Genomic DNA, 13,384 nt, shown 5'->3' on the forward strand with positions numbered 1-13,384 from the left:
CTTCTGCTGTTGACCTGCGGTGAGCAATTGTACCTAATCAAGTATAAAGGATTCAAAAACCGGAATATCACATACACAACAGAATTTTGGTTTCAAAGTTAAGTACAACTATGATTAAAGTTTAACACCAGAAGCTTGATAATTAAGCCTTGAACCTGGTCAACCCGACTGAACGAGGTCAGCTTCTCCCATTGTAACCTGAACATCTTCACCACGCTTTCCTTGGAATGAAGGTAAAATTTTGGTTCTTCAAACCCGGGACAAGTCGGTCAAAGCTTGGGGTCATGTTTTCAAAGAGGTGAGAATTAATTTCATCTTGAGTGAGCATGATCCTCATGGTCAGTGTTAGTTTAACACAAACCCAAAAGGAAAGCTGGTGACCCAGTGTATTGCTTCCACAAGCAGACATGCTCTACACATGCACTCCTACGTCTGTGTAACTGACGCCTTCATTAGCTAAAGCAATTTTGTCATGCAGTTTGTTAAATAGGTACATTTCAGAACTCCAGGTCTCCAACTAAGTAAATATGTGTATATTATTAAAAATAGAAAGGCATTTGAACCTAATCATATGAGTTAAGACGTATAGTTAAGGGCTTCTTATTACAATGCATAGTTATTCGCTGTACAATACATTTACAGATTAGTAACTAAAGCATTTAAAAAATAAAAAAAACTTTAAACAGATTTAATCTAATTACATAATGTCATGTATAGGAGTGAAGAAAGTCCTGCCTCGTCAACCTTCACTGAAGCCCTTGTAACATCCCCAGCTCAACTTGTCACAGTTAACAAGGCGGCAACGTTAGTTAATCACTCACTGGGAATGTTTCACTCTGACACTGACAGTAACTTCTCACATTACAAAAGAAAAAGAAAGACGTGAGGAACAGAGACAGTGGCTCTGTTTACACCCGGCATTACAATACGTCTCAAATCCAGAATTTGTTTAAATGTGATTTCAACTGATCATATTTACATCTGGTATTAATGTCCCCAGTTTCCATCTTCCTCTTGTTTGCTTGACAAGCAGTAAAAATATATAATAAGGAAGATGGTGGCCATTCGTGACGCTGTGTTATTGTTTCTGATGCTTTTCGATTAGTCTCCTCTTCTCTCAATCCACAGGTGTGGTGAATTATAAGGTGGAGAGGTCTGCTTCAGGTTTACTGGCTCACAGCTGCTCACTGCTGAGCTGCTGTTGCCTCGCTGGTTCAGAACAGTCATGGGAGATTATTAGTTCCACCCCTGAAGTCATTGAATGTGGACTCACAACATAATAGCATGAAGACTTGTGTTCAATATGGTCACAATACGTCCCCCCCGACAACCTCAGATCACAATCCGTCCTCAATGGATCTTGGGTGCCTGTACTTTTAATGTGGTGACACACCACCCGATCAACCAGAACATGTTCTAATGCCAGGTGTAAATGGAGTTAACGTTACATATAGTTGGCACATTACTCTGCAGGATCCGTGTCTGACTAACTGACACACAAACCCCACACAGACGCAGAAGAAGTGCTGCACATAAAACAAAACAACAAAAGACACAAGAGCTGCATTTACAGAGCGTTAAGGCAACTACACATAACTGCACACGGCCTTTTTCCGAAATAACTGTCTCTCTACCCAAAAAGGCTTTTCTCCTTGGACAAAGCGTTCATCTGGAAAGACTATAGGGCAAGAATGACTCAGCACATCAACAGCATTATATATATATGTATGTATATTTCCCCAAGTTTTCTAATTGTTTAGCAGCCACATTAACTACGGTTACGTGCAGTGCTGTGTTTGGAACCAATGATATCTAAAAACAATAAAAGATAAAGAAAATCTCTGCTAAGTATCTGACAGCTATATTGTTTATTTTGTAAAAAGGTGTTTTTCTGTCGTCTATCATGCTGGTGTCTAGTTTGGCTGTTAAGTGTCACTGACTCTTCTAATATAGCTTGTCATTGTCTCAGGTCTACTTAACTATTTAACTGGCTGCATTGTGTCACTAGAATCAACAAAGGGAACTGTGAATACTGAAGAAAAACCCTAAACTTATCATCACCTCACCTTTTAAAACAGTCGAGAAATGTAACAGTAATCAACCGATTTGTTCTTTAGCTTTCACGTTGGTAAAGCATCCTGTATCCCCCCCCCCAGCTCTACGGCTTACTATGGCCTAATTCCACGTTTAATAATTCAAATCAAATTGACCCTTAATGAGGTGGAGATGAAAAGACTGATCCAGAGAAAATAAAGAAGTGCTAAATATAAGATCCATCAACTCTCGAAATGAACAGTTGTGGCTCTGGAGGAGAAAAAGGCGAGTGCTCAACGTTCAAGTATCCTTTCATGGGATCGTTTGAATTATCTGACGTGAGGGAAATGCTTCAATCTCCCTGGACAGCGATTTCAATTTATACGTCCAACCAAAACCTGCTTGTGTCTCCGAAAGAAAAGTGATGAGTGATGTTAAATATACAGTAAGTTAAAGATATATTGCAATTTTAAACAATGATCTCCATGAGTAAGTAATGAAAAATTCACTCAACAAAGCCCTCCTCTTGAATAACAGACAAAATGTGCAAGACTTAAAGCTATGGCATCAGAAACTGTTTGTTAGTTTTCCTTCCTATGGATTACAGTTTAAGTGAGGCAAAAGAGGGGATGAGAAGCCTGGACGGAGCCAGCATCTTCTGAGGTAGGGTGCCGTTAGCCTGCAGCATTACTTGACTTTCTGAGCCCATTTCAGGTCGTCAGACCGGGGCTTCTCGCCCGTCACACCCTGGATGAGATCCTCCAGGCTCTTCCAGAAACTCAGCTTCTCCAGTGGGTAGTTCAGCCAACCTGCAGAGACAAAGCTCAGTGACCAATCTGCCCTCAGGTTTTCAAAAACCTCATGGCTAACTCTTTCATCAGGAGGTAAAGAGACGAACCGGTGGTGATGCAGAAGTACGTCTCGTGAGGAGAGACGTGATGGATGCGGTGGTGCTTGCGGGGGAGGATGATGTGGAGGTCCTGTAGCAGCACGACCCAACCCGGAAGGCCGAAGTACGTGTGCGACCACTTGTGGATCTGGTTGGTGAGGGTCACAAAGATGGCTAGTGCAAATAAGAAGCAGTACCAGGGGTAGTTACGGTAAACGTCCGCTGCAATGAAAGAAGACGGACACAAGTTGAGAGAGAAACTAATTGGCCGTCTGTCAGGTTCATTAAAAAAAGCAGTTTAGATCAGATTAAAGCATTTTTAAGAGGCAGGAGACATCAGGCTGGGTTTGTTGATATAAAACACACCAGGGGAGAGGGTGAGGAAGTTGAAGGCCATGTTTGCTAGAGGGACAATGGTCAACATGCAGTTGTCGCCATTGGTCTCAATGAAGTCGTGACGGGTGATGGCTGTGGGGTCAATGTGGTGCTCTCTAAATGGTCGTATAAAGGCCTGCAGGTCAGAGCAGACACAGAAATACACTTTGTTAAAGCAGGAAAGATTTATGTCTTTTTCAAAAACAGATTATTTGGAGTATATACAACTGATTCTAGATTTGAAAAATGAATGCATACCTTTCCAAAGATGGGTAGATCTACTGATCCCCATGTGTCGGCCCCCCAGTGAACAAGACCTGATGCAAAGTCTGCGGTGAGTATTCCTGCCACTGAAAATTTGTTTGAGGACGAGAAGATAAGAGAAAGACTCGTAAATAAAAGAAGAAGAACAAACAACACTGGTTTTGAATGCAAATCTGGAAAAAATACAGTCAGCACTTACCAATGCCCAACACAATGTACCACAAATGCCCCAGATGGAAATTGGCAAGGAGGTGAATGAAATTGAAGGCCATGAGAGAGAAGCAGAGGACGACACTGATCACTTCTTGACATCTTTTGCCTGAAAGGAAAAAAAGAGCAAAACATATTAGTACAACTTCAGCACATGAGCCTGCTGCTCGTTTCCTGATAAGATTATCGATTTTGGAATATCCCCAGGTCACAGCAACTGAATTTGATGTGACCCTCATGTTAATCAAACTAATGTCCAAAGGTTAGCAATCCAGTCAGCAGGGTTAATAATCAGATGCTGTCTTTACAACAGTGACACTCAGTAGGCAAACATTCCTCTGCACTTAGGACGTGACATGATGCTGTTGAGCAGCTGGACCTGAAAGACACGTACACGCCCCACGGAAAGACACTACACATGCTCCCATCAACAAAACCCCACCATTAGCCAGCAAGAGTCTAATTCACCACAGTTATTAGAGCTCCCAGATTCAGATCCACGTGAGCATGGACAGATTACTGACTGAGCAGCTGGGCCTCTGTGTGGCCTTTTCCATTTATATTTAAAAAAGACACAAAGGGACCACAGAGAGAAGTTAGCAAATATAAAAGACACAAAAAGAAGCATAAAGAAGCAAACACGTCTGTGTTGCATCAAATATATTTGATCAGGTTAGCTTTGGTTTCATGTTCCAGTTTAGGGAGGGCACTAGAGACGTTTGTAGGTCATGAATATCCTGTCGTCCTCTCTTATGTGGCTCCATCTACCTATAAATGACTGAGCTGGTTCATTTAGTAAATCTAATCGCCCACAATATGACCATTATATTATTATTATCAGCATAAACAAGTTGAGGTGCAGTGCCCGACATGTTAAACACTTCATCGTTGGAGATGAAGACTACAAGCTGATTACTCTTCTTCTATCGTTTAATGCTAATGTGTGAACTTCCTGCAGTCGGTCTGAAAGTCCTAGCTCTCCCCAAAAATCCACCCACGCTAGAGAAGACCTCAGCTGCTCACAAGGTGTCCAGTGTTCTACAACAGGCGGCGAGGCCATTCACTTTAATGTGATCAAGTTCAATGGTGGGACGACTGACCCAGCTGCCAAAGCATGTCAACATAGGTGAGTGATTCAGTGCGTATGTTATTTATATTGGATTTTTGTTGTTTCCTGTAGATAGTTAATTAGTTGGTTAGCTAGCAAACAGTGTAGTGACTCAATTAGCTAGTTAGTTAGTTGATCAGTCTATTAGTTTGTTTGTTAGGAGCTCAGTTACTTTGTTACTTTGTTAGTTAGGTAGTTAGTCAGTTAGTTAGTTTGATACTCAGTTGATTGTGATGGCTGCTCAGTGACTTTCAGTCTGCGGGCTGACTCTCAGTAGGTTTGTTGGTTGATTTGTTTGTTAGTTACTCAGTTAGTTAGTTATTGAGTTGGTTAGTTAGCAAACAGTGTCATGACTCAGTCAGCTAGTTAGTTGATCAGTTAGTTAGTTGATAAGATAGTAAGTTGGTCAGTCTGTTAGATGGTTTGTTAGGAACTCAGTTACTTGGTTACTCTGCTAGTTACTTGGTTACTCAGTTTGTTGTGATGGCTGCTCAGTGACTTCCAGGCTGCGGGATGACTCAGTAAGTTTGTTGGTTGGTTAGATAGCTAGTTACTAAGTTAGTTAGTTGGTTACTCAGTGACTGACTCTCAGTAAGTTTGTTGGTTGGTTAGATAGCTAGTTACTCAGATAGTTTGTTTGTTAGTTACTTGGTTAGTTAGCTAGATACTCAGTTGGTTACTCCGTTAGTTGTGATGGCTGCTCGGGGACTTCCAGCGGGCTGACACTGAGTGACGCCGCTGGGACTGTGACAGCTCAGGGCGGCTGCTGAACCGGTCGCTGGGGGGGTGGATCCTCCGGAGAATCTGCTCCGAGCTCCAAATGTCAAACACACCACGCCACTCAAACACGAATACAACCACTTCCCTTTGTGTAGGAACAGCGACAACACAGTGACAGTAACAAACCCACAACTGTCTCCGGTGGCTCGGTGTCGTTACATTGAACCAGTGAGTGGTCGGTCTGTAGGTGAGTGTCAGTAACTATATACACAACCAGTCGTCACGTCACGCCACTCACAGACACTTGAACCGGGGGAACGAGTCCCCGCGCGGATCCACTCACCTGGCGAGTACAGGGTGGCCAGTTCCCGGGCCCCGGCGTGCTGCGGGCCCCATCTGGCCGCCCCTCGGCCCGGTCCCTGCGGCTCCGGGATCCGTGGTTCGCCTCCACACTCGCTCTCGTTCACCGTCCTCGCCATTTCTTCCCCGGCGGGTCCAGCCCCTTCAGTGTCTCCACTTGCAGCCAGGAACCAGCGGAAGCATCGACTTTCTCAGCCCACGGTCACCGCTGAGGTCTGGGCCAATCGGGAGCGAGCCGATGAGCTCCGCAGCCAATCACCGCACGGAACAGTGTTACATACACAGTCGAGTGGCCAATGGGGGAAGCGAAGAAAAAAACAAAACGCATTTCCCCTGCCCCACCCGGCCTGTGTGCGCTCAGTTCTCAGCCGCTAGGTGGAGCTGTCGGTGAGCACGTGGCTTGAAACTACAATTAAACACACCTGAGCAGGTTTCTGTTTCCTGCTTCTGTTTCCTGCGTGATCGTGACGCTGCAGCAGCAACACGCCCCAAAACATGTCAACACAGAAACAGGTGAGCTGTTCAGTCCCTAGTATGTGTTTTAAATTTATACTTCCACAAATACACCACAGACAAAACCCTTGTATGTGTAAACCTGCTTTGCTATAAAACACTGGTTCTGATTCTGATGAAAGAAGAAGCTAATGAGGAGTTAATTGGCCTTTCACAGTGTGTAACCTTTTTAAAACAAGTTATTTTACAAAGTTCAGTTCGTAAACAAAACATAACTTTGCTAATAGATCGGGTATAAAGTTATAAAAAAATCATTGGCGATATGTTTCTGCATCTTTGTATTTATCTGTTGACATTGTGAGTTGTCAATGGTAACGTTTTATCATTTAAAACATCTTGGTTGTGGTGGGTTTGTATCTATAGGGAGTGGCTTTATTGTTGTTTATTGTATGTTTGCAGCCATTTTGTGTCTCTTGAGTCATTTTGCATGTAATGATGGTTATGTTGTGTATCTTTGTGGTTATTTTGTGTCTCTCTAGGGCCATCCTGTAGCTAGTTATCGGTTTTGTGGTTGTTTTTTACCCCTTCATGGTTATCTTACATCTTTGTTGTCATGTTGTAACTTAGTGTATCTTTGTTTGTTTGGGGTTTATATTATGAAAGACTTTTTGTGTTCTTTTAGTTTTGTTTTTTTAACTCCATGACTTTCAGACGAGAAATGTAAACAGTTAATTTCATATAGCGACTCTTTCAGTGAAGGCCTGACCTCTCAAGCCTCTGGGTCTGTGCCTTTGCGGGCAATTTATTAATTCATCCATTAGGTCTGGTTTGACCAGTTTCATATGGTTTAGTTGACTACTTATTGCCATTTAACGTGGCTCCTGTAATATCACTGAGTCACTGTTGACTTTATGACTTTCCTCCACCTCTGTTATTATCACATGAACCTTTACCTTTACATCATAATTGCCACCGTTCAAGTGCTAAAATATTATCAGCAAAAGTTTGAGCAAAGCTAACAAGTACATTTACCGAAGGAGTAGATTTTACAATGTGATTATTCTCAAAGAAAAATAAATGTGTCAAAGGCTGGATAACCAACCAGGCAGGGAAGGCGACTGACCTCCAGGGGGCTCAAAATTCCCAGGCCTAAATGTGCTTATTCATTTTCTTGTGACCTGGTTGTGTTTAAGTACTTGATGTGAGAATCTAGTCCCTTTGAAGACCTTTACTATTTAGATAATATTAGATATCATTAAATATTATGATTTAGCCCTAGGTTACCTTCGATAGGAATCCAGCCTTGTGTGTATCCTGTCTATGGAGTGACCCTAATATGTCAACAGCAGTTAGCAATTAATCCAGACCAAAAAGAAAAAAACGATGACTGCTAAATTTACCAGTAAAGCCCCAAATTCGAAAAACGTCACAGAATAAAGTGTAACAGAGTGAATGTTTCCGGGAATGGCACCAGATGTTTTGAAGATGGACCGGAACGGAAAAGTGTTTTTGGCCACACACCAGTGAAACAGTTTATGGAGAGATACACACTTACTAAACATTTACATTTACTCTGTTGTTGTAATGTTGCTGCTGTAGATACTTGGAGCTCAGACCTCACATAAAATCCAGATCCCTCAGCTCTGATCACAAAGTGTACGATGCTGTAAACGATCGGAACCCACCGTAAATCTATTGACTTCGGATTTATTCACTCATCAAGACACACAGTAAAACAAGTATAAACAATATAAACTGTGTAAACAAAGTCCAAACAGTCTTTGTATTAAGCTGAACAGGCTCAGGCAAAAGCAGGCTTTCACTTATAGCTTATACTCTTTACACACTTTTTAATCTTATATCTACATTCTTCCTTTTAATCCCTGTTTTGACTTTAGTGAATTTCCAAATGCTTCTCAAATCATGTATCAAAAAGTGTGTTTGGTTCTGCTCTGAACTACGTTTGCATAATCTTATTATATACTAAATCATTAAGTTTGAGAGCAATGGAATTTAGAATCATAGTAGCCATCAATAGCAATATAACAAAAGTCGAATATATTGATGTAATGCTTATGCATTGTGTACGCACAGTAAGGAGGTATAACCCAGAACTGATCTTCATAGCATTTGTAACATGTTAAGTTTTATATCAAAAGTGTGATGTTCTCTTCTCAATAAGAAGAGTTTAAAACCAGAACCTGATAGGTTATATACAATTAATAGCGACTGATATGAACATTTTAAACTTTATCTTTTTCGTCCATATCACCCAGCCCTTGTAGAAATCCTCATTAATGATATGAAAGGTAGTTAGGCAATTGAATGTATAGTTATTCTCAAGGTCGACACACACAATAAGTTATGTAGGGTATTATAAGTCAGGAAATTCCTTAGTATTTAGTAAATGCCTAGAATTATACAGGATTGCTATTGACTTTGAGATTTTCCATTTAGTCTATTTAATATGTTATTTTATGATCAGTCACAACCCCTAAGATTTCTCAACATGAGACTATTTAGACCCCCTGAACCTTTGTATATGATACCAAGACCAGTTTATTACACATGAGAGAATTCACTGTGTCTGTTCTAGTTTTTTTAATCTATACTTCTAAGAGCAAAGGTCATCACACGTATAGGAAAATCTGTTTAGACATAAACAAGACTATATGCATTTGACTAAACACCCACCCTGACCCTTCTGCAGTATTGGAGTGAATGCATCATCTTAGAAAAACTTAACCACAACAAAACACAACACTCCACAGAGAGACTGGTTCGAACTAGTCAGTGGATGCTGTGGGGAAACAGCTGTGTGGAGATGTGTCCAGGGGTACTTCCATAGCTGTCGTGAGGGTTATTACGCATGAACTCAGAACATGGTAAACAGGGTTGACTCCGACCGAGCAGTATTTTTCCATTATTGTTGAGTTTATGAGATTGGACCTGCAGGGGGCGTGACTGGACGTTTTGTCAAGAAATGGTGGTTAAACGAGTCAGACGTTGTTTGGGTGAGGTTGCTTCTGCTGCTGGTTTGTATTTTTACTTTTAGTTTTCATTTGAGTAGTCCCAGTTTCCTTTTTATGATAAAGTAGTGAGAGACACTGGGACACGGGGATGGTTGAGGTCATGCGGTGGATTTTGGGGGGGTGCTGAGAGTCACATTGACGGCAGTGCAGCAGCCTTGTGATTTCTGTATTCATTTGAATGGCCAAAAAAGTTTTAGAACATTGTATATCACAACAGATGGCAAACTTGGATTATGTACACAAATACATAGTAATTATCCACTTTTACATCACTTAAATCCTTTCAATCAATTCCTAACATTATCTACGTCACGTTTGTGCATCAAATACACACAAAATACACAGAATATTTGAAAATTCCAATTTTAAATAAAAGTAAATAAAATTTCAGCTGTTTGGTTTATTTTGCCTGGCAGCTAAAGCCCTTGTAGGATTAAGGGGTGCTGCAGCCCCCCCCCCCCCCCCCCCCCCCCCCAATTCCAGCATCCTTGCAAAGATGTTGATGATAACTTATTATTCAGACTCCGACAACACAGCACAGATTGAAATACAATCATTTAATTTCATTTATTTGTTTTATTTGAAAGGTACAATGTTCATTCATCAACAGCAAAAGGACTAAGCCAGAGTTAGCTCCACAGGCTAATCTTCATCCGTTGTCCCTGACCACTTTTTCTAAAATGGCCACCTAACTTTAAAATACATTGACACATATAAACAACATTTAGACTAATAATCAAAGTAGGGAAAATAAGTAACACAACATATGAGAAAACACACAGCGAGTAAAACAGAGTCAGTAGTGTAATGTGCACATCATTGATTATCAATAAGCTGTTTCTTCAGCTGAGCAGTCAAAGTATTTACTTCTCCTATCTGCATTGGCAACAGATTCCCTTTTCCAAATTGTGACGGATTCAGAAAGTGTTGACTCTTCTCCCTGCGCCGTCTAGGGCTCCTCAGAAACAATTCTCATTTCATCATTATAGGCAACTTTTGAAAGTCTTATGGAAAGTTTTTGAAAAGTTTTTACCTCGGTGGGGCGTCTCCACATCCAGCTGCTGAAACCCAACACCACCTGTAAGAAGAGCCAGAAGTTTGAGTTAGTTATTGAAAAGGGTTTTGATGGGTCTAGTGTATATATATATAAATACATATAAACAGTTGGATGTCGAAAGTTTCCGGTTGGTCCCTCGCTCTGCGCGTCACACACCTGCCCAGCTAAGCCCCGCCCCTCGCTCGTAATATAACCCCACGAGACACGGAGACCTGTCAATTCCTCCAGACCCGCGAGCACGAGCCCTTCACATCTGCTCCGCTGAGTGTTGTGACTCCAGGGCGGGATTCGAACCCACCACCGACCGACCGACCGAACGACACCTGAGCCACCTCACCGCTGTCGCACATCTGGAGCTGACCTCGACCTCAGCCCTCCATGCTCCTGCAATCCGGCGGGTGTTAAGATCCATGGAAGTGGCCGGCTTCTACGAGGCGGGCGGCTTTGCTATCCACAGTAGAGACGGAGCTATCGCACCCGTGAGCGGCAGCTCGTACTGGAGGCTCGGCGACTCCATGTCGGAGTTGGGCATCGAGGAGCGGGAGAGAGCCATCGACTTCAGCGCCTACCTGGACTCGGCGCTGCACTGCCCGCAGCTGGCGGCGCACACGCAGACGCACACGCAGCAGCCGCAGCCGCAGCAGGGGGACGTTTTCTCAGATTTCCTGGCGGAGAACAAGATCAAGAGAGTTGCAGCTCAGAACTACAAGAGCTACTCGATGCTCGGCGACCTGGAGGCGAGTCAGTGCGACAGCCTGCGGGACCCCCGGGAGCCCTACTCGCTGGGGTACACGGAGCTGCAGGAGACCCGTGTGGACAGCGTGCTGAGCCCGGAGCTGGGTCGCTACCGAGCCGCCGCCGCCGCTGCCGCCGCCGCTGCTGCTGCTGCTGCGGACGGAGACGACGCTCAAGAAGACGCGAAGATGGAGAACGGCTCGTCTGGTTTTGACATGAGGTCCTACCTCCACTACCAGTCCACCAGCGGCAGTCTGGGCAACATCTCCAGCGCGTCCTCGTCCTGCTCCAGCCCGCCCGGCACACCTGCCCCGGCAGGTAGGGACAGGTCCCCGTCGCACGGGGGCAAGATGTCCAGCGGCAAAGCGAAGAAGCGCCTGGACAAGGACAGTGAGGAGTACCGGCTTCGGAGGGAGAGGAACAACCGGGCCGTGAGGAAGAGCAGGGACAAAGCCAAGATGCGCAACTTGGAGACGCAGCACAAAGTCCTGGAACTGACCGCGGAGAACGACCGTTTACAGAAGCGCGTGGAGCAGCTGTCCAGAGAGCTGTCCACCCTGCGCAACCTGCTCTCTGCCACCGGACAGTGTTAGAATCCTCACCCCCCCAACCCCCCCACACCCCCCCACAGACTGCACATGGAGCCCGGGGCTTCTTGTCTAATCACTGATGGACTTTAGAGCCGCAGCTGATCCGCTGACTGAGCGTTGAAGACGGTTCGTGGACGCGGGTGAAGACGGCGGCCGACCACCAGTTTACAAGGACTCTTTGAATGGGACTGAGGAAGTGGGTGCATGGATTGCGCAATCGTTCACGATTCTTCACATGTCACCTTAGCTTTATTCTCAGCTGTCGTTTTATTTTTATTTGTGGTGTATGCAGTATTTCTGTGCAGGTTTTACATACATGCGAGTGAATTGGTACTTTTTGTGTATTCACAGCAGCGGTTGTCAAGGGAAGAGTTGTGCTGCAGTGAAATGATGCAACTCTTTGTAATACTATTGGCAATGAATGAAATAAGTCTAATTATTTAATATTAAAAGGTGAAATGCTTTAATTGTACTTGATATTTTATGGAATTAAACAGATTTATACTTTGTCTAAACAATTTCTCTTGTAATTTCTTCTTTTTCTGGAAGTCGTGTGTGTGTGTGTGTGTGTAGGCTCAGACAGACAGGGATGTAAAGCTCTCACACCGCCGTGTTATACCCTGCATGTTGATTCCAACATATTGCAGATGGCAATAAGGCACATTCACAACCGTTTAATTCAGCCAAATGTACCAAATTGGAAAGAGACACGTCACACTGCAGGAATTCGCCGATCAGAGTGAATCTTATAGATCCAGTTTGCCCTATACACAGAATACACCAATATTATATCATTTTTAACGACGCATCCCCATTTAAAATGCAGTGGTTTCTATCAGCAGGTCTAGACAGCGCAGAGAAGTCCTCACTTATTACTGTTTGAGGATTTATACGTGAATTGGTGTTTCTCCATTCTCTTTATATGCAACAGTAATGTAGGATGATTTCTCCCTTTCAAGACGCTCCAGACGGTTACTGGATAACCCTGCCACCGCCATTTTGGTTCCTCTGTTTACTTAATGGCTGGACACTGAAGTCCTCAGATCCTGAAATACATGCAACCAAATTTAAGCTGAAACGATACTGCTGAGGGCAGCAAACAAAAGAGGAAAAAAAACTCGGCCACACTGCACGCAGCACAGAAATGTTGGTTTTATCTTTAGCTGGCTCTGTCAATAGTCTGCTGGGTCCACTGGCCCAGTGATGGGTTCAAGGTTGCATGGAAATTAATCAGCAACTAACCTCCTCACACCACTTCAGGTCATGCTTCAACAGCCGAGAGCTGAACGGCTGCGAGTCAGTGCAAGCGAGTTACAGATAATCCTCCTTTAACCCCCAAGAGAATAAACACTCAGCAGAAAATGAAGAAGTTAAAGATAGGAGTGACACAGTGGGTTACACCAGACATAATGGATAAGATGACAGTTGGCGGAGGAGATAAAGAAAAGGAGCACAGTAGGATTTGTAGGTGATCCATGACGTTTCAGGTTGGGGGATGTTTTCCAGCTCTCGCTTCAAAGAGCCGAGAAGAAGAGAAAGACCCACTCTGCTGGTTGT

The 13,384-nt window shown here is 43.5% G+C and overlaps 2 protein-coding genes across 2 annotated transcripts; one reads left to right on the forward strand and one right to left on the reverse strand.

Annotated features, from left to right (window-relative positions):
- Positions 1 to 1,849: 1,849 nt before the first annotated feature.
- Positions 1,850 to 6,079, reverse strand: peds1 (plasmanylethanolamine desaturase 1). The gene is made up of 6 exons (XM_053425721.1): positions 5,944 to 6,079; positions 3,762 to 3,881; positions 3,557 to 3,648; positions 3,290 to 3,434; positions 2,933 to 3,145; positions 1,850 to 2,843 (listed from the first exon to the last, which is right to left on the reverse strand). The coding sequence occupies exons 1-6, from the start codon at positions 6,077 to 6,079 to the stop codon at positions 2,722 to 2,724; spliced, it is 828 nt and encodes a 275-aa protein (XP_053281696.1). The 3' UTR covers positions 1,850 to 2,721.
- Positions 6,080 to 10,707: 4,628 nt separating this feature from the next.
- Positions 10,708 to 12,345, forward strand: cebpb (CCAAT enhancer binding protein beta). The gene has a single exon (XM_053425740.1). It carries the CDS (start codon positions 10,913 to 10,915, stop codon positions 11,828 to 11,830), a length of 918 nt encoding a protein of 305 aa, XP_053281715.1. The 5' UTR covers positions 10,708 to 10,912; the 3' UTR covers positions 11,831 to 12,345.
- The last annotated feature ends 1,039 nt before the right edge of the window (positions 12,346 to 13,384 follow it).

Source organism: Pleuronectes platessa, chromosome 6, assembly GCF_947347685.1.
Source record: "Pleuronectes platessa chromosome 6, fPlePla1.1, whole genome shotgun sequence".
NCBI lineage: Eukaryota > Metazoa > Chordata > Actinopteri > Pleuronectiformes > Pleuronectidae > Pleuronectes > Pleuronectes platessa.